Below are 19101 nucleotides of genomic sequence, written 5' to 3'. Positions count from 1 at the left end.
CATTGATCCTCCCTCTGTTAGTGGCACATTGGTGAAAATACCTTGAATTCCGATCTCCATCTTGAATCCAATTTGCCCTAGATTTTTGGAACTAGGATAACTCTTCCTTTCCTTATAAAGACCATAGTTCTGATTTTTCTTTTGCAATATCCCCCATTGAGACTAACGGATTACTCTGTTGAATTAGAGCTTCTTGGTTCGAAATTAACCTCTCCTTACTGTCGATCAAGCTTGGCAACTTCATTATGCTTTCATTTAAAGACCATATTCTGATTTTCTTTTGCAATATCCCCCATTGAGACTAACGGATTACTCTGTTGAATTAGAGCTTCTTGGTTCGAAATTAACCTCTCCTTACTGTCGATCAAGCTTGGCAACTTCATTATGCTTTCATTAGACCATTTTTTGATCACATCCTTAGTTTCTTTAAGTAACACTTCAATGCTCGGCCTCTTCGTCCTCTTCAAAATTGAAATTTTCCCTTCAACAACTTCTTTAAATCCCTCCTCCATGATGTAATTGAAAAGTCTGAAAGGTTTCGGACCCCAGTTTAACTTACTGGATTCCAACGCCACAGCATTATGATCCGAAAGAGATTTTGGAATTAGTATCTGAACAACATCCGGGAAAATATTAAGGAAATTGTTGGATACTAAAAATCTGTCCAGCCTCACAAAAGTAGGATCATCCCTATTGTTACCCCAAGTGAACCTCCCTCCAACCAAAGGAAGATCCAATAACTCTGCTTGGAACAGAAAATCCCTGAACAAAATGATCGAATTTTCATTCAGTGATTTTCCCATCTTCTCATCTTGTGATAGGTGAGCATTAAAATCTCCTACTACACATAAAGGACAATCCAAAGTCGAAATATAACTAATTAATTCCTCAAAAAAAGACTCTTTTTCCGATTCAACAGAAGGTCCATACACATTGATAAAGCAACATTCAACTTGACTAAACCTTTTAGGGCTACAAATCTGGAAGAAATTTTTTGCGATCGAGGAAGAAACAAAGTCTCATCCCATAAAGTGAGAATTCCTACTGATGCTCCCTCAGCCGGAGACTCAGCATAGCCCCCTAGAAATTTGCCCCCCAACTTCCTTCTCATCAACTGGTTTACTACCTCCAACTTCGTTTCTTGCAGAAAAAGAAACGTAGGTTTTTTACTCAGAACCACCTTTTTAACTGCGGTAGCTTTTTCCTTATTCCCTAAACCCCTAACATTCCAAGTAACACAAGCAATAGCTACCATAAATGAGAACAAAATAATCACCTATGGCAGAGAGGTAAAATCAAATCTCACCCTCCTCACGCCTCGAGTCCAAAAACTTTTCAGCAAAAGCCGTCCTCCCCCCTTAAATGAACACTCAGCACTTTGCTGACCTCCCAAGTAAAATCCAGTTCCTCATTCTCTAGCGAAAAATCAACTACAGAAAGTCCCTTCTCCGAATCGCCTGTTTTACTTTTCTTATAAGACCTACCATACACTCTATCGCAAAAGATGGTACCAGCAAATTTTGGACGTCTTCGAATAATAGGAGGAGAAGAAGAACACCTCCTATTTTTTCTGCCCCAAGGAAACAACAGCCTTGCTCAAGCCCCTTTCACTTCCATCAATAAAGTCCCCAACATTTCCTGCTGACCTGGATCTCCACCTGAAACTGTCTCCACCGAACATAAATTAATAGCCCCACGACTTAAAAAATCTGCTTTCTCCATGACACACCCATTGTCAATCGTGCCACCCTCACATGGAGATTCCCGAACCCATGTTTCCACTCTGTTCTGAAAGCCTGACATTCTCTGACTACCCATAATCCCATCTTGCCCTTCGACGTCATCCCCTTGGCTCCTGTCCGGTGAGTTTTCCACCCAAGGAACCGCTGTACCGTCTTCTTCAGCCACATCGTCTAACACCGGGAAAAAATCATCGCTACCTTCCACCTTAATTTTTACAGTAAACGGCCTACCAAACGTAGTAATAGAGACCTGGGGAGGTATATCAAACGGGCTTGCAACCCTTAACAGCATGCGAGCCACTCTGCAATCCAATCTCTGAACAAAATGTTCCTGAATCATCACTAGATTGCCCTACCTCAAAGCCAAACTTGTGAAAAAAGAAACTGACCAGCAGTTTAAAGGAACACTAATCAAAGAAACCGAACAGAACATTAAAGGAACATTATTCTCGTCCAAGACAGGTTCTAACCTATCAAACCATAAGGATAAGGAACAACTAAACATGCATTATTTGCATGACCCCAAAAGACCACCTTGGCATTGATTCCATCAGTTCTTAACGCCCTCTGCACGAACTCGACTTCAAAAATCACCTTACAAATTCATGTTAAAGACGATTTCAACCAAGAACTTTCCTCCATTGGAATGAAAACTTCCAGCGGTTTCTTCACCTCCATATTATCTCCATAACTACCTCCCTTCGGGCCCTCAGCTCTCTTAACTCCCAAAACCGTATCCTTATATGACCTCCCATCATAAAGCTTGTTCATCAACTTCTTCCCACCATCATCTACTCTAGATTTTGAACTTCTTCCAGGATGCTCCTCTGATCCTGCACTCTTTGCCCCCACCACGCTAATACGCTCCGAACTCCTCGAAAAACTCTTCCTCTAATACTTCGCAATCGACACCGCAATCTTCCTCCCATCAATTAATACATTGTTCATCCTATCCTTTGCATAAAGCAGATCCTCTCTGCTTGCAAAGTACACAAAAGCAAACGTACAATACTTATAGTTTGGCCTCTTATCACCCAAAATTTCATCGAATTCCGGCCTCTTATACCGGCAACAAAATGACATATTAGAACCCCCACTCCCCGGTACTTCACTGGACTCCTTATGACCCTTGAACATTTCATTTGCATATGCCAACATTTGTTAAGCCTTGAAACTCTCAAATCAGGGTAGCTTGGAGGTTTCAAGTGAGAGTCATATTGTTCAATAGCTTCAATCGTCTCCTAAGGCATCTAATCTAAACTAGGCAACATTGAACAGAATCCTTGATACCGACTCATTTCTTCTTTCATGTTTGGTATTCACTTGCTTCAATATCCTTGCTTTCTACATTTATTTGGAGAATCAAACCCTATATCCATATCTGAACGTGCCAGACAAGAGGACTATACACAAAAATGAAGAGTCGGGATAACATATATATATATATATATATATGTGACACACACACGCATGTAAATATTTTAAATAGATAGTGCAAGAATCTTGAAAGTGAGTCATAAATTAAATACTGATGATGAATAACTCTTTTGGTGTTACATATCAGGCAAGAACAACCTACAGAGCAGAAAACAGAGATGAAGCTGGTAATTTTTACATGCTGATCATGACAGTATACAACTGGGAAAAACATGATATTTGCAAGGGCATGGCCTTGGTGGTTGAATTCCTGAAGAAAAGTTTTGTTGTAACTTCTTTGTATTGTGTTTTTTAAGTTAGGCCGGTTTAGCATCGGATGACACATCAAGCTCTACTTTATCATAATCTCGATGCTAAATGTGTACAATATGATCATATGTATTTATTTTTAATAATTTACCAAATAAAATAATGTAACATTTTATGGTACTATATTATTATTACTAATAGAATGGAGGATTAAACTGAAATATTTTAAAATTTAAATATCAATGTAAGATATAAGTCTAGTTTGAGGATATTTAACCCAAATTATATTTTTTGTTCATAGTTATTTTTGAAGGAAGAAAATGCAAAATCTCCTCAAGCCTTGGATAATGTATATATACAATCAATTCACAGCCGAGAAACATAAGAGAATAACAATGTCAATCGCAAAGTATTTGGTACACTGGAATCAGGATAACCTTCTAACCCAAAGCTATCATAACAAATCTCACAACTCACTCCCTGCACAAAAACCGAGCTAAAAACTAATGTCCGAAATGGCCGATGGGGTCTCGGTTTTTTTTCACTCAACCCTAATCTTAATGTATACCACAAAGTTTTGCTTCGAGTCTTAGTTAACGTATGCGTCTCTGGTGCATGCACTGAAAGGGAGTAAACGGGTGAAAACGGAGGCGCAAGCTGTTTTTTTCAACTGTGCAGCGAATTGTCAAAAACCAGATGATAATCTAGTTACCATTGTGTATCACTTCTTGTATTAGATCTGGCCCTCGGAATGGCTATTATTACGTTTACACCAACATATGTACTGAGGGATCGGTCCATCTTTTCCGATAACCCAGGGATGTTTGGCTACAGCATTCAAAGATATTCTCTCTTTCGGGTCTGGAAAACAAAAGGGTCAACGTTTTCAAGATCACCAAGGAGAGCAAAGTCCGGGGATAAATCGATGGTAGGGGCAATCGATAAACATTGTCTCAGAAAGAAATATTTCACTAACCTTTGCAGAGAAGTCCTTCTAGTAAGTTCCTCAACTCCGGGTTCATTTTATTTGGAAGGAATAAAGGGTTATGAACAATCTGCAGAAAGAAAATGAACAATGTTACCGTAGGCTGCGGGAAAGATAAAAAGGTAAAAGAGAGATAACGTACGGATGCCATTACGTACCTTGTCATAGGTATCCTGGAGTGTTTCACCAAGAAACGGATATTTTCCAAGTACCATGCAGTACAAAGTAACTCCTACAGCCCAAGTGTCTGCAACTCTTCCGTGATACGTTGAACCTGTTGATTGATCTCGGGCATGGTAAAAACAAACATAAATTATGTTCTCTATCTATCTCCTCGATACTAAAGCCTAGTTTCAGCTAACAGAGGAAACACTAACCTAGACAACACTCGGGCGCAGTAAATACAGGAGTCCCAGGAGAACGGCGAAGCTCATCATTGTCGTCCTAAAGAAATAAAATGATTTTGCAGAAACAGTAATTAATTCCACCGAGAACAAAACAACATTTCAAAGTTCAAAGGTAAGAGAAAACATATTAAAATTGGGGGGGGAAGAGAATGGAAACTATCAGGGATAATGTTATGCTAGAAAACTTCAAGCAAGTCTTTTTGAGTCTTATCCATTCAAACTTATACTAAATGTAAGTGCACACCACACTTCTGCACTAATTCTTGTCCAAAGAAAATTGTCAATTAACAGAATTTGTGATTCACATAATTATAATTCAAATGATAAACAGTACAAAAGCAGAAGATAAAAAAGGAGGTTCGGACAAGAGACAATTTCAGTATAATACTCTCATTCAAGTCATACTTTGAAGGAATTTACGGGTGAGGTAGAACAATTACCTCAAACACCTGGCTGACACTGAAATCCCCTATCTTCACCGTACCCGTGCTAGTAATCAACAAATTGTCAGGTTTTATATCTCCATGCACAATATTCTGTTTTAGAAGAAACCACACGAGTTAACACAGTAAACTAGCAAGTTAACAAGTAACATATGATTTTATTATCTACAAACAAGATGTTCCCCATAAAACATAAATTCATGGGAGAATGTGCAAACTCCCATCACCGTAATAAGAAGGGTAAACAAATCAAACTCCAACATCAAAAGCCTTCATCATCAGAACATCGAAAAGCAAGGTATCAAACAAGCACACACACACATATATATATATATCATAGATAAAAAGAACTGGCAAACTTTCTTCTTTAGGAATATTGCTCCTTCAACGACCATGGTTTTGTTTGCATGAAGATACATGGAAAGAAAAAGCAAGACAATAAGAAAACAAATTAGTCTTCTCTACATATGTTCAGAGTAAGCTTTATCATGTTTATCCAAGGGATAAAGAAACTTTTAGTCCTTGAACTTGACAACTTTTCCCATTTTAGTTTGAGTGCCACATCATTAGAAGGATTAAAAAAAGATCCAAAATCCAAGTTTAGAGACCAACGCGGACCAAAAAAAGATAATGAACCAAGTTGAGAAAGTTGTCAAGTTCAGGGACTAAAAGTTGCTTTATCCCTTTATCTAACCAAGTACTTAATTGGACATATCAAACAAAAAGCACAATCATAGAGAACTGAAAAATGAATGCAAAAAAAAAATGAAACCATTCACAAAAGTTGGTTCTTAAATCATACATGATCATGGAGGTACATAAGTCCAGATACTATATCTCGCACATACTTCCTAGCAGTATCTTCACCAAGCCTTCCTGGAGGTCCAGAATCATCGCAAACCCATTTGCTTTCCACATACACAAGAACTGGACAAAGAGAAAGGGACAGGCAGTCAATAATGAGAGTAACTCAATTACTTGTTTAAACACACCATTAGGTCAAAAGTTAATATATATACCCATGTAGAATTGATCCATGCTTGGGTCATCCATCACCTCAATGAGATTCACTATATTGGGATGTTCCAACACTTTCATAATAAGAACCTACAAGGGAAGTGGATCAGATAAAAATGGGCACTCGTCCAAAATAAAATGTACTCATGTAAAAGGTAGAAATTAAGGCAGCTCTCTCCACAAAAGGTAGAGTCCTTAAAATTCTTCCAACGCCTCTCTTTCCTAAAAGAAATTAACTACATAGCATTACAAATTTTCTTGTTTTCCCTCATCACTGCGAATGGAAAAATACCAGTGGCAACACGTTCCAACAATAAGTCAAGTGTTTTGTTCCATTAAAGACTTAGTTTTTTTTTCGAAATAAAGGGATGGAGACCTGAGGTATTTCCAGTTTATTTAAAGCAAAAATGAGGAAGGATAAAAGCCTCTAAAACTGAGAAGAGAGCCAAATCAGAATAAGAACAAAAGAGTAAACCGATGACATAGTTCATGAGCTCCCAGACCTTTGAATTAACTGCAGAGTCTGATCCATCGTATATATGAGTGATTATATCAGAGAGGAAAAAAAAAGAATAGCAAGCCAATACCTCGCGAAGAACATCACTCATTGCTGTCTCTGTAGGAGCAACCCGCAGCTTTGACAACTGAGACTTATGAAAGGCCTAGGATTTAAATATAAAAATAACCCATAATTACAAGGTGAAACCATAATTAGGCATAAAATTGTAACAGATCCAGAAAACATCAAATATCATGTAACCTATAAGGACATAATTAAAATATAAAAAGTTTCTTTAATTTTAAAAGTTTCTAGTTTCTAGTAAACAATAATGCAACTCCAAGTGGAGCCTGAAAGTAACCAAGTAAACTCGGCATTAAATCGCCTTCATACATTCCAAGTGGGGCCTGAAAGTAACCATGTAAATTCAACACCAAAGTGCCTTAAAAACTCATTGAGTAGTTAATTCCATTTTTACCCTCAAATGGAACACTTAGTATTGAAACAATATACTAACCTTAATGGCATAGTGTTTCCCATCTACACTGTTTCGATATAGAACCTAACAAGCAAGCAATCAAAATAGGTAAACTTTGAATCCTTAAAGCAAATTATGTAACATAATGTCTTACAATGATATCCTTACCACTTTTCCATAGCTACCAGAACCAATCTTGTATTCCCTCACATACTCATTAATCATCTTATTCCCGTTCTCATCCTGATAACGAAGTCGAGAATAAAAAATAAACTAGCAGAAGGGGAAAAATACAACGCAATGAAGAATACTGGTGTAATTCCATAATAAGAAGCACAAAATACATCACAAATGCTAAAGCGCATCATGAAAACAACATTACTGTTGGTAAAGTGACAAGTCACCTACCTATTCCATGAATATTTACAATTTGTAAGTTGATACAGATAGTAGCGTACTAACAATTATGCAGCACCAACAGTAGAGATAAACCGTACGTCATAAAATAGTAAAAATTAATGGAGTTATACTAATTCTTTTCTACACTTACCTCTGACCGGACAATTTTGTTGGTTTCCTTCACAGGGGACTGCCTGCAAATCAAGCCATTGTCAAGTTTGAACCTCAAAATTTCTTCAGAGTGCTTCGCACGGCTCGTAGACTCAACCTCATCTCCATGAGCAGTGTCGGTAACCTCGCTGTTAGTGTTATATAAATAATCATCGTCTTCTTCTATTTCTCTTCATCTAACAGATGCTCCTGGGAAATTTGAAAGTTCGATCTACAATTGGGTCTTGGTATGTTTCTGGGCTTTGCTGTGAAGCCGAATCCAAAGCCGAAGCACCCACAACAACCCATTGCTCTAGCAAATGAAACGCCCTTACTAAACATTTGAACACTCAAAACATTGAAAGTAGTAAATTGCTGCTACCAAGTCTCGGAATGATGAACAGAAAACCTTAAGCCTGGAAAAGTGAGCATAAGATTAGGTCAATGGACAGCCTATGACTTATCACAGATTTACCTACGGAAATTTTAGATTAAGATAAACTTATACACATCCATATACTACATGCAGCTAAAAACATAATTGTTTCATTCAAAAAACAAATTTACGTAATTTTCAATTAATTTTTTTTTTTAATTTGATCATTTCAAAAGTATTAAAAATCAAGAATTAGATACGAGATTAGCTATCAACTTAGGCTCTATACGATTCTTATTTTCGCTAGCATTCGAAACAGTGGAACAAATACCTAACATAATTTACAGCGAAAACCAAATCCAATTACCTGATTTTAACGAGAGATAAAAGGGGCTTGGTTCCCTAATCAGCTATGCTATGGCAAAGGATGCCATTCAGCCAAATGAAAGAAACAGCTTTCAACTTTAAACCCACAGCGATTCTCACCCAACATAGCTAAGACTCCAGTTTTTTTAATACGTTGACCTTTTTTTTCTCCCCCCAAACAAAAAATAAGTTAATTAAAAATGCTTCATTTGAATTTGATTTCTTTCAGTTAAAATGACGAACCACTACGAAAGACGAAGAAGGAACCTCCGTGGCTGCAACAAGGAGTAAAAAAGTGAAATCAAATTCGAAAAGTTTGATCGAGAATTTGAAAAATCCCTATACTGACAATAATTTGAACTGTGAATCCCGGAAACTGTTTCATTTTCTTCTTTTCAAAATCGAAATGGGAAAATCAGCAAATTGATTAGTAAAAAAGTGGTTTTTCTGATTGGCCTTCGAGGATGAATTAGAAGAGGGCGTTTGGACAAAACCCGTAAATGCGTTGACAATGATCGGCGGTTGTGTGGCCGGGTCGGGACAAGTTTGGTGTAGATATTAAAAACAAATATTTGTTTATTACTGTTTCCTCTATTTAAAAAAAATGTGACAATCATTATTATTTTTAAACATCATATATTTTAATATTAATAATTATAATAAAATAATTAAACATTTATTATCGAATGATTTAAAATATTTAAAATATATATTATTTTATAATAATTTTAGTTTAATACAAAAAATGATGATTACTGGGACGGATCGGAATTACATATTGATGTACTATGTAGGCCTAAAGAAAATCGTGGATTGGGTTTTGACTAGTTGAAAAATAACCCGCGAATGTTTCAGTCTTCCACAATTGAAGCTTTTGAGTTTCGCTGCTCACTGTTCAGCTTCGACTACTTTGTCTCTGCTCCGACATGTCTTGATGTTAGATTCTCAACACCCATCTCCCTTTGTCTCTATATTCCATGTCAATTTCCCGAGAAACAAACTGAAAATCATCTTTTTTGTGCTTCATATCCAGCTGCAATTTCATTTGATGAACAGTAATATGTTGCTATTCGTAGATATTGCTCGAGAAATGCTTTCAACACGAACCCTTTCCACCATCTTTGTAATATTATCTTAGTATCAAATTGAGGTTGCAGATTTTATTGTGGATACTACGGACGTTACGTAACGTGTTGCAGTTATCACGGATATAATCTCTTCATCAAAAATCACAATACGTCTAAAATATTATATTTATACATTTTAAAATTATCTTTTAATATACTAATATTAATATACCCTTTTAATATTTTATTTTAAAAATAAAAATTTAATTTCATAAATAAAAATTTATTAAAAACAAATATAAATCATAGAAGTGTTATCATACTGGATAATAGGTATAACAATTATAATAATATTACTGAATAACATATAAACAATATCACTAAAATCATATCAAACTTTTTATATTTTAATATAAAAATGTTCATTTTATATAACTTAGAAATAAAAAAATACATAACTACAAATATAAAAATTTTATATCTTATGGGTCACCACCAAAATGAATGGTGTAGTGGATCTAAGACATTTATATCTTCGTCATTGTCTTGGTTTTGATTCATTCCTATTTCATGTGAAGAAGACATCACATTATGTGCATCATAAGATGCATCATTGGTAGAAAACATGTTGTATGATAACATTTTATAGTAAATAGATTAGATAAAGTTTTATAGTATCATAGTAAATAGATAAAATGCAAAAATTATTATAGTATTATAAATTGAATTCATCTCTTATACAAAATTTATATAATATTAAATAAACATATAATTATTATACTTAATGTTAATATAAAAATTTAATTTAAAATGAATCACGTCAATTTTAGATATGAGATAATTTAAATTAATTTAATTTTAAAATAATGTTAATAAATATTTTAATTAATTCAAATTTAAGTAATTAATTTTAAAAATAACTATTACGATATTATAAATGATATATATTTATAATTCAGTTTTAAGAATTAAATTAAAACAAATCATATATGTAATTTTATATTTTAGATAATTTAAAGTTTGTTGCGGTGTTGCGGCGCAATTTATAACGTGTTGCGATGTTACGTAACGGTTTTTGACCGCAACAATCGTGATGCGATTCCCTTATCGAGTTGCACCGATATTGCATCGCGATAACCTTAAAAAACGTTACGATGCAGGCGTTACGATGCAGGCGTTACGCTGCGTTGTGGCCGCAATTTAGTACTATGAATACTCTGGTTTTTATGGTTATCTGCCTAAACAATTCCCTTTTGGCTTCACCCAGATTGACTCATCATTCTATGTAATTTCACACCAATTCCATAGCACGCTTTTATGTTCTTTTTTCTCGACTCAAGCCCGGTCTAGATCCTTTAGACGAAGAAACAATAAGAGATTAAAAGCTGCTAAGAAACCAGTCCTTGACCAAGCTAAATTTCACAATGCCATTTCACAGCTCCCACCTAGATTCACTGCTGAAGAGCTTTTCAATGTCATAACTCTAGAACAAGATCCTTTAATTTAGTATGTTGGGAGTTATTCAATTGGGCGGCTCAGCAGCCTCTGTTCCGACACGAAGTTTCCAGTTATCATATTACCATAAAGAAGCTCGGTGTTGCTAAAATGTATGAAGAAATGGATGTTGTCTTTAAACAAGTGCTTGCGCTTCGTTCGTTCGGTTACGAGCCTCTTTATAATACCATCATTTACTTCTTACGGAAGCTAGGAAGTTGAGTAGAGCTGTGAATATATTTAAGCATATGAGGAACAATCTTAAACTCGATTGCAGGCCATCTGTTAGAACGTATAACATTCTTTTCATCGCGATGCTGAGTAGGGGAAGAGATTCTTATATAAACCATGTGTACATGGGGACTATTAGGTGTTTGTTTAGGCAAATGGTCGATGATGGGATAGAACCGGATATTTTTTCATTGAATTCTATGATAAAAGGGTACGTACTTTCGCTTCATGTCAATGATGCTCTGCGAGTGTTTGACCAGATGGGCGTCGTTTACAAGTGCCTACCCAATGATTATTCCTATGATTATTTGATTTACGGTTATGTGCGCAAGGTAGAACAAATAATGCTAGGGAGTTGTGCGATGAAATGAAGAAAAACGGGTTTACTCCTAGCGGAAAATCGTATAACTCCCTTGTGAATGCTTTGGCAATAGCTGGAGAGGTCGAGGAAGCAGTGCGTTATCAAAGAGAGATGATTGAAATACACAAGTCTGCCGATTTAATAACATACAGAATGATCTTGGATGAGATATGCAGAAGAGGAAGGGTTGAGGAAGCCATGGGGTTGTTAAAAGAATTGCAAAACAAAGATCTTGTCGACGGGCATACTTATCAGAAACTTCTATATGCAATGCAGGATGACTTTGGGGATTGAAACAATAGAAGCCAGATCAGGTATAGCATAAAAAAGTCTTAACATTTGCTCATAATATTTTATGCTCTAATATGCGTAAATGATTATTTTGTAAGCATTTATTCAATCCAACCATTAGAATATGCATTGTCTTGACGTTGAACTAATATTAGGGTGACATAGTTGATAAAAAGATTCGAAAGCATTGTCTTGATGTTACCATATATGGTTTAGGATCGAAGAATACTATAGTTCAAGCTTTGATGCTGCATTATCTTTATCAACAATCAATGCTGCATTTGAAAATCTTTTGAAACGCTTTACTCCTAAATATCTTTGGCTTTTAGTGTCATTTTCCCTTTCTCGACATATGGGTTGGCTGAGATAGTTTCATACTAAAATGTTAGGAATGAAACATTTGCTCTGGAAAACAGTTGTTGAACCATTTCTTTTTCCCCTGTTTTGAAGATACGCTGCAGCCTATGTTACTCGGACATGGTTGCCCCTGTTGGATACTATTATGTGTGTAATGCAAATACGTGTCTGACTCCGGCGTCTTTCATCTTTTGAATCAGACACGAGTGTGAAATACATGTACTTCAAGAAAATTGAAGAATCGGAGTAATACAGCCTGCAGTGATTTAATTTACAATTCGTCAAGTTCTGTCATCCGTGGGTGGTACATTTACTTCAAGGATTTAATGACTTGATATATGTGAACCTTCTTTTGTGTTTTTTGGTCGAACATTTTTAGCCGAAGATCATGATAGCATATATGTGTGCCTTTACCAGGTAGTTTCAATGGCTCGGAACTAATGTTACTTGGGATATGATTATGTTTTCAAGACGGGCTCGTTAACATTTTTCTTTGACGTATTTGGAGGGTCTTTGAAGGACCATATTCCACACTCATGCGATCGACATGGACGTCGGATATGCATACTTATCGAAGAGTTGGAAGGAGTAACATAGTCATGGGTTATATCAATTTCGGTCTCCTCTGTTTCTGGCTTTGCAAAAGGTGTAATCTACTGGATGCAGGTTGCTGAGCTGTTGTTTAACTCGTTTGTGAAGCTTTTGGTACATTGGGAATGGTTCATCTGAATTTATTTATGGACATAGCTTCGACGCATACTAATTTTTTATTACTCAAAATGTGGGCCTATTTTTAAATTTTAAATCTATGACAATATTTATTTATTAAATATATTATTTTATCACAAAATATATGTTGGAGGATGAGACTTTGTTTGTTAATTAATATTAAGAGTTTTTAAATGTTGATATTGTAAAAGGATTGAATTGAGTTATCTTGGTCTTCAAAGTATAATAAATTTTTTGAATCAGATTCAACTAATCATGACAAAACATAACTATTTTGACAAAGTGATAGCTTATCCAAATTGGGAAAGGAAGAAAAATCAAACTTCTATAAGATTGATGGATGGGAAGAAATTGGTACCAACGTGGCTGTCGTTGTTAAGCTATAAAAACGGACCAAATGCAATGCAACATGAGATCCTCGTCGCTTATCATTTCACACGATGAACTGAATTTAAGCAACAATGCACATGTTTTTCCACAGTCATCTGCCCAGCCTTTTAAGATTATCCAAATTACTTCTTTTTTAATAAAATTTATAGCTCGAAGTCCGTTTAATTTAATTCAAAAATAATATTCCAATAGAAAATATTGTCTTTATCATGACAGAAAAAAAAAAACGACAAGTCTGGGTGTAGGCACATGATTTGAATTGTATAAGAAAACAACATTCCAAAATCAAACCATTAGCTTTGAAACTACCACTGTTTTTTAGTATGTAAATACTTCATCTCTTTTTCCTCCATGACTATTAAAATGCTCCGCAGACATTAAAAACATCTTAGTATTATCAATTGGAATTAGGTCTTAGATTTTTAATTCTTAGTATTATCAATTATCAAGGGGGCTTACAACTGAAATTCTACCAATTAACAAAGGTGAGCCTGAACCTGCAGATAAGATAATTCCATTCTTGTCATGCTATCACCTTATCTATTCCCCATAAATTATGAAATAATTAAATATTAATTTGATCCGTATGATATTATTATAATTTTTTTACCATGGAAGTACAAATACTTTCAAAAATAAAATTTTGAAATCAATAAGATAACGGTAAATTATGCTTTTAGTACTTAAACTGTTTATTTTGATCCGTTTTAGTACCTAAACTTTCATCTTTTTCAAAATCATGCCTAACATTTACTTTTTGTTTCATTTTAGTACCCGTGTTCGAAATATAGTGTTAAATTTTGAACAAAAAAATGAAAGTCTAAATAGTAAAACAGATCAAAACTGATAGTTTATGTATTAAATGAGTTAAGTTTTCAACTACGAATACTAAAATGAAACAAAAACTAAACGCTATATATGATTTTAAAAAAAATTAAAAGTTTAAGTAGTAAAATGAACTAGTACTGATAGTTTAGATACTAAATGTGTAGTTTACCCATAAAATACACTTAGAAACATAATATAAATTATAATACGTGTTGGGTCTCGACATCGCTCATCAATGCCTTCTGAAATGTGAAGGATTATAACTAGAGAAAACGGGTTGAATTTTTTTGGGTACTAGGACCCCAACTCAAATTTTAGGATTATCGACTTTTATCTGGTCTAAAATTTTAATTTAATTCAGTCGACTTTAATTCGTCATTGTAGAAGCATAACTTGATCTCGAATTAATCTCAAAATTTAAAAAAAAAAAAACTTGACTTATCCTTTCTCAACTATGAAAAATTTAATATGATCTCGAAAATTTTGATGAAATTTTTTATTTTGACTTATCTTGGTCTCAATTTAAAAATATTAACTTTGATCGTATCGGATTGAATAAATTAGGTAAGGAAAAATTACCATATTTTAATTGGTGTACCATAGAGATAGCAAAACAGTGTAATAGAGAAAAACTAAATGAAAGAGCCAGTCAAAAGCCAGCTTATTTGACCAGGAGCAATCAAACATCAATCTTCAAGTAAATCATAATATAGTTGGTGACCTAAAATTTGTTAAAGTTTTGAAATTAGGCTTTTTAACCCTAAATTTCAGTAGAGTTGTAGCATCTATAACTTTTTTCTATAATAAAAATCTAATGTCCTTCAACTTCTCCTTGGAAGAGTTTCATGGGACCATAACGAAACCGTTGATTAATATATACGATCGTCAATCATGTCCAAAGAGGCTCCCATAAATTGTCTTCCATGGAATTGGGGTTGCTATGGAAGCTTTGCAGGCCGCCCACGAAATTGTTGTCGACGGCCGGTTGCTCGGCATTCAGCTGAGGAGATTGTTCCACCTCCATGCAAAGCAATGCCCCGACGAGGTTCGCTTGCTGCAACTGCAAGTTGACCACTTCGGCCTGAGCTTTGGCTAATTGTGCTTGAAGCTCGTTAACGTGCTTCTGCAACTGGCTAATTACCCCGGCACAACCGTAAATTGGGTCTCGAATCCTTGCGCTCGCTTCGTACACCATGCTGCTTACCGCATCGGCCCTTTGAGACTCAGGAAGTTCCTGAGAAAGAGATGGCAAGTATTTGAGATTTAAACTTGAAACTTATATTAATCAATTTAGTTAGAATAACGAAAGGACTTGATTGACATGATAATGATAATGGTATGTTGGAAACTTAATTAGGATGTTTCAAAGTTTGAGGACTACTTTAAAATTTGAATTATAATTTAAGGATGTCTTGATGAAATTAATCCTTTATCATTTTTGCACTCCAAACTAAAAAATTAGCCATTACTCTCACTGAGATATTTTCCGGGGAACAATTCAGATATGTTATTTGTTTTGAGATAAAGTTAAACTACCTGCAAGAACTTGATTATGTTGCTAGCACCGAACACGCGGTGAGCAATGGTGAACTTGGCCGGTTCGGTCGGAGGAAAATAAGGTGCCAACACGCACTTTTCGGCGCACCTTCTCCTCAAGATCTTGCACGCGGCACATGGACTAATAACGACCGATGGAGATGATAGGTTGGAACTCAGAAGAGGGGAAGGGGACAATGAGTTCGAGGAATTCGGAGAAGCGGCGGACAGAGTTGTTTCACTATGTTCCATCTTGAACATGGGGGTTTAGGCCAAAGGAGATATGGACTTGTACGAGAGAAAGAGAGCAGTGGGGTTTGCTTTTTTGCAAGGGGAGGGGTATTATTTATAGAACAAACAAAATTGAGGCCAAAGTAGACAACAGTGTGATCGTGGGATGTTCTACTATGAAACATGACGTCATTGGTTCAAAATTCTTTCTAGATCGGTGTCTGGTCTGCCTGCTTTCCATGTTTTCACTAATACAGTCCGTTAAAATATTATTATGAAAAAATAATTTAAAAGATTTTTTAGTAGATACAGAATTCCTGAATAATCTAAAAATTTTAACACACTTTTGTATATTCCTATTGTAATTTATTATTGACGGAAATAAAAAAAATTATCGTCCTTGTTTCCTTTAGGGGTTTTTTTTTCCCGTATAGAGAATCCACTTCCTCTAGTTTGAAACCTCTTTCTTCTTTGTACACCTCACGACCCATGACCTAACTTTTCTATTTTAAGTCCAGCTAGATGATTTGAATTATCGGTAAAGAAATGTAATAAAACAGTAAAAACGTTGTTCTAATTAATTTAAATTGATAACATAAATTTAATTTTTGTAAACTAAATGAATAATTCAACCGATGAATAGATTTACTCTTTTAATTTACAGACTACAAACAAATAATTCCTGATATTTGAATTTATTACACATAATTGTTAGGCCAAACGCTAAACATATAATGATTGAATTAAAAAAAATAAAATTTAAGCTCAAATTTAAAATCGATTTGAACTAAGAAAAAGAATAAGTCGTTTAAATTTTATCATTGACTATTTGTTAATGGGCCAAACATAGGCAGCTAGGGCACGTGGACAATTGAACTGTTTACAAATATGAGATGAGAGGCGGTTCCTTGGTTTGGGTTAGTAGGATATAGATTTGGTGATGCCATGTTCAATACAAAATCCTATCATTTTATCCACCTAATGACCTTTATGGGAATGCACTAGATCTTTACCATTATAAATTATCAACGGAATCGGTTTAAATAGTAAGTAACTTAGTATCGTTTTAGCAAATTTTGAGTTCAAGTCATTGTGTTTACAGAAAATCTCTGTTAAAAGACTCGTCCATCAAAATCATGTGTATAACTAGAGTTAATCCAGATTAATCAATACGAAACTTTGGGAACCATAAGGCCAAAAAAAAAAAACAGTTAACTTGATATTCTTGTAAAAAATTTCACATAAATCTAATAACTCGATGATAACATGTCATCGCAAAATAAAACTCGCCTTTGCTGATTACCTAATAAAAGTCCAGGCGGAAAAGATTCTCGAGGAGACAGCAGTGGAGTGGAATTTTGCAAGTGAAATTGCACAAAGGAATAATTTGCAACTACTCTACCACAAAGTTTAATATGTATATTCTTCTCTTCTATGAGGTGGAGTAGTAGTTAAAATCGTCAGAAATTATAAACTAAAGAAATTTCTAAGTATCAGAAAGTGTCCCGGGGGTATAAAGTTCAACATATTTCAAACTAACACTTATTTTCATAATTTTTTTAAAAAAAAATATGAACATATAATGTGTTTTTGAAAGAACATGTCCTCGATTTGATCTGCTTTGTATAAAAGAAGAAAAACTAAAGTTAATATGAACCCCTGAGTGTGTCATACTTCAAAATGTAGCAGCCAGACATTATCAAACGGATAGGGTTATGGAAATGCGAGTGGGGCAGTATCTGCATCGACCAACATTCGTATGTATGTATGTAAATTAATGGTGCATGGACCTCGTGAATGACCAACAAAACTAGTGGAAGCTTAACTATGAGAATTTTCAAAACAAAATTGATTTTGTACTGATATTTTTCATGTCGGCTGAGATTATAGAAAAATGCATGTATTTTTTTTATAAAAAAAATTATAATTTTAAAAACTATAGTGCAACGCTCTTAATAAAGAAATAAAATAAAAAATAAGAAAAATTAATGAACTCTTATATCATTATACATAGGGATGGATCTAGGCCAGGGCGGGTGGGAGCGGTCGCCATTAAAAATTAAAATTATCATATATTTTTTAAAAAATCATGTATTTTCTATTGAAAATATGTTTTTGTATCCCCTAAAATTTTATAAATTCAAATTCACCTCCCTTGACATAAAATCATACGTCCGTCTATAAGTATACATAGAGTTTAGAGTGTATTTTGTACGTCAATTATAATAATTTTTTTCCTATTTGTGCATGATTTTTTTTCGTAAATGTAAATATGTATATATTGAATATGTAAAGTATTATTTTTTATATTCATATTTGAATATGTAATAGGATAGATATATATGGTATAGAGTAGGGTGTATAGAAGACCCACACGGTTTTAGGGCAACACTGGTCTAAATTTGATTGCAGCTAGGTTTAGAGTTTCCCCCCTAAAGACCGTTAGCAGACGCACTGGAAAACACAAACAACAGCTAAAAAATGCAACCTCGATGTCCTCAAAATTCCCCATTCTTTGTGTACTTTTTCGTCCGAGTTCGCTGTTGAAAATCAATGGAATAATGAACAAAATTCCATGGACAACACAGATTAACAAATTGGTCTGATTTTTCATCGTTTGAAATGATGAAAATGCTTTCAGCTCGTGGGAGACAGTAGGTTAAGTATGTGTACAATTATCTAGAAGTGCAGGAAAAGTCTTCCCCACTAGTTTGTCTTTGAAATATTGTTAGCTAAAAATACAACATTATGGGAATTCGACCAAGTCTAATTCAATTTATTTACATGATTATTTCATTTAAACGTTGTAAAAACCGGAACAATCTATTTAATTGGTTAAATTTGGAATCGACTGGTCTTATGGTTGAGTTGTACAAACTGAATATAAAAAAATTAAAGAATTGGATTGGAATGAAAATTTCATAACGAGCTTTTCCGTTAGTCAAATTAAATTAGTCGGTTGATGATTTGATTATTGACGGTTATACTTATACTAAAAGAGAAATTAAAGAAGGGGTAAACCTATCTTTTTTATAATT

The 19101-nt window shown here is 34.6% G+C and overlaps 2 protein-coding genes and 1 pseudogene across 2 annotated transcripts; 1 reads left to right on the top strand and 2 right to left on the bottom strand.

Annotated features, from left to right (window-relative positions):
• Positions 1-3749: 3749 nt before the first annotated feature.
• Positions 3750-9090, bottom strand: LOC120209107 (serine/threonine-protein kinase GRIK1-like). The gene is given in 13 exon segments (XM_039208164.1): positions 3750-4289; positions 4405-4483; positions 4572-4687; positions 4791-4857; positions 5261-5356; positions 6066-6190; positions 6283-6370; positions 6868-6942; positions 7297-7341; positions 7426-7500; positions 7808-7996; positions 7999-8222; positions 8550-9090. Coding segments are annotated over 12 exon segments (1233 nt in total). The 5' UTR covers positions 8149-8222; positions 8550-9090; the 3' UTR covers positions 3750-4161.
• A 1679-nt stretch (positions 9091-10769) lies between these two features.
• Positions 10770-13089, top strand: LOC120209070 (annotated as a pseudogene).
• Positions 13090-15102: 2013 nt separating this feature from the next.
• On the bottom strand, positions 15103-16139 carry LOC120209109 (LOB domain-containing protein 1-like). Its single transcript, XM_039208165.1, has 2 exons — positions 15833-16139; positions 15103-15530 (listed from the first exon to the last, which is right to left on the bottom strand). Exons 1-2 carry the CDS (start codon positions 16091-16093, stop codon positions 15186-15188), a joined length of 606 nt encoding a protein of 201 aa, XP_039064096.1. The 5' UTR covers positions 16094-16139; the 3' UTR covers positions 15103-15185.
• Positions 16140-19101: the final 2962 nt, after the last annotated feature.

Source organism: Hibiscus syriacus, unplaced genomic scaffold (assembly GCF_006381635.1).
Source record: "Hibiscus syriacus cultivar Baekdansim isolate YM2019G1 unplaced genomic scaffold, ASM638163v2 tig00018093_pilon, whole genome shotgun sequence".
Lineage (NCBI taxonomy): Eukaryota > Viridiplantae > Streptophyta > Magnoliopsida > Malvales > Malvaceae > Hibiscus > Hibiscus syriacus.
Note: the sequence above shows the minus strand (reverse complement) of the source record. Positions and strands in the feature narration are given on the sequence as shown.

Excerpts from the sequence above, each read along its gene's own strand:
- LOC120209109 (XM_039208165.1), bottom strand. The coding sequence starts at position 16,093 with ATGTTCAAGATGGAACATAGTGAAACAACTCTGTCCGCCGCTTCTCCG. Across the intron at positions 15,531-15,832 it reads ACATAATCAAGTTCTTGCAG|GAACTTCCTGAGTCTCAAAG; the intron begins GTAGTTTAACTT and ends TCTCTTTCTCAG.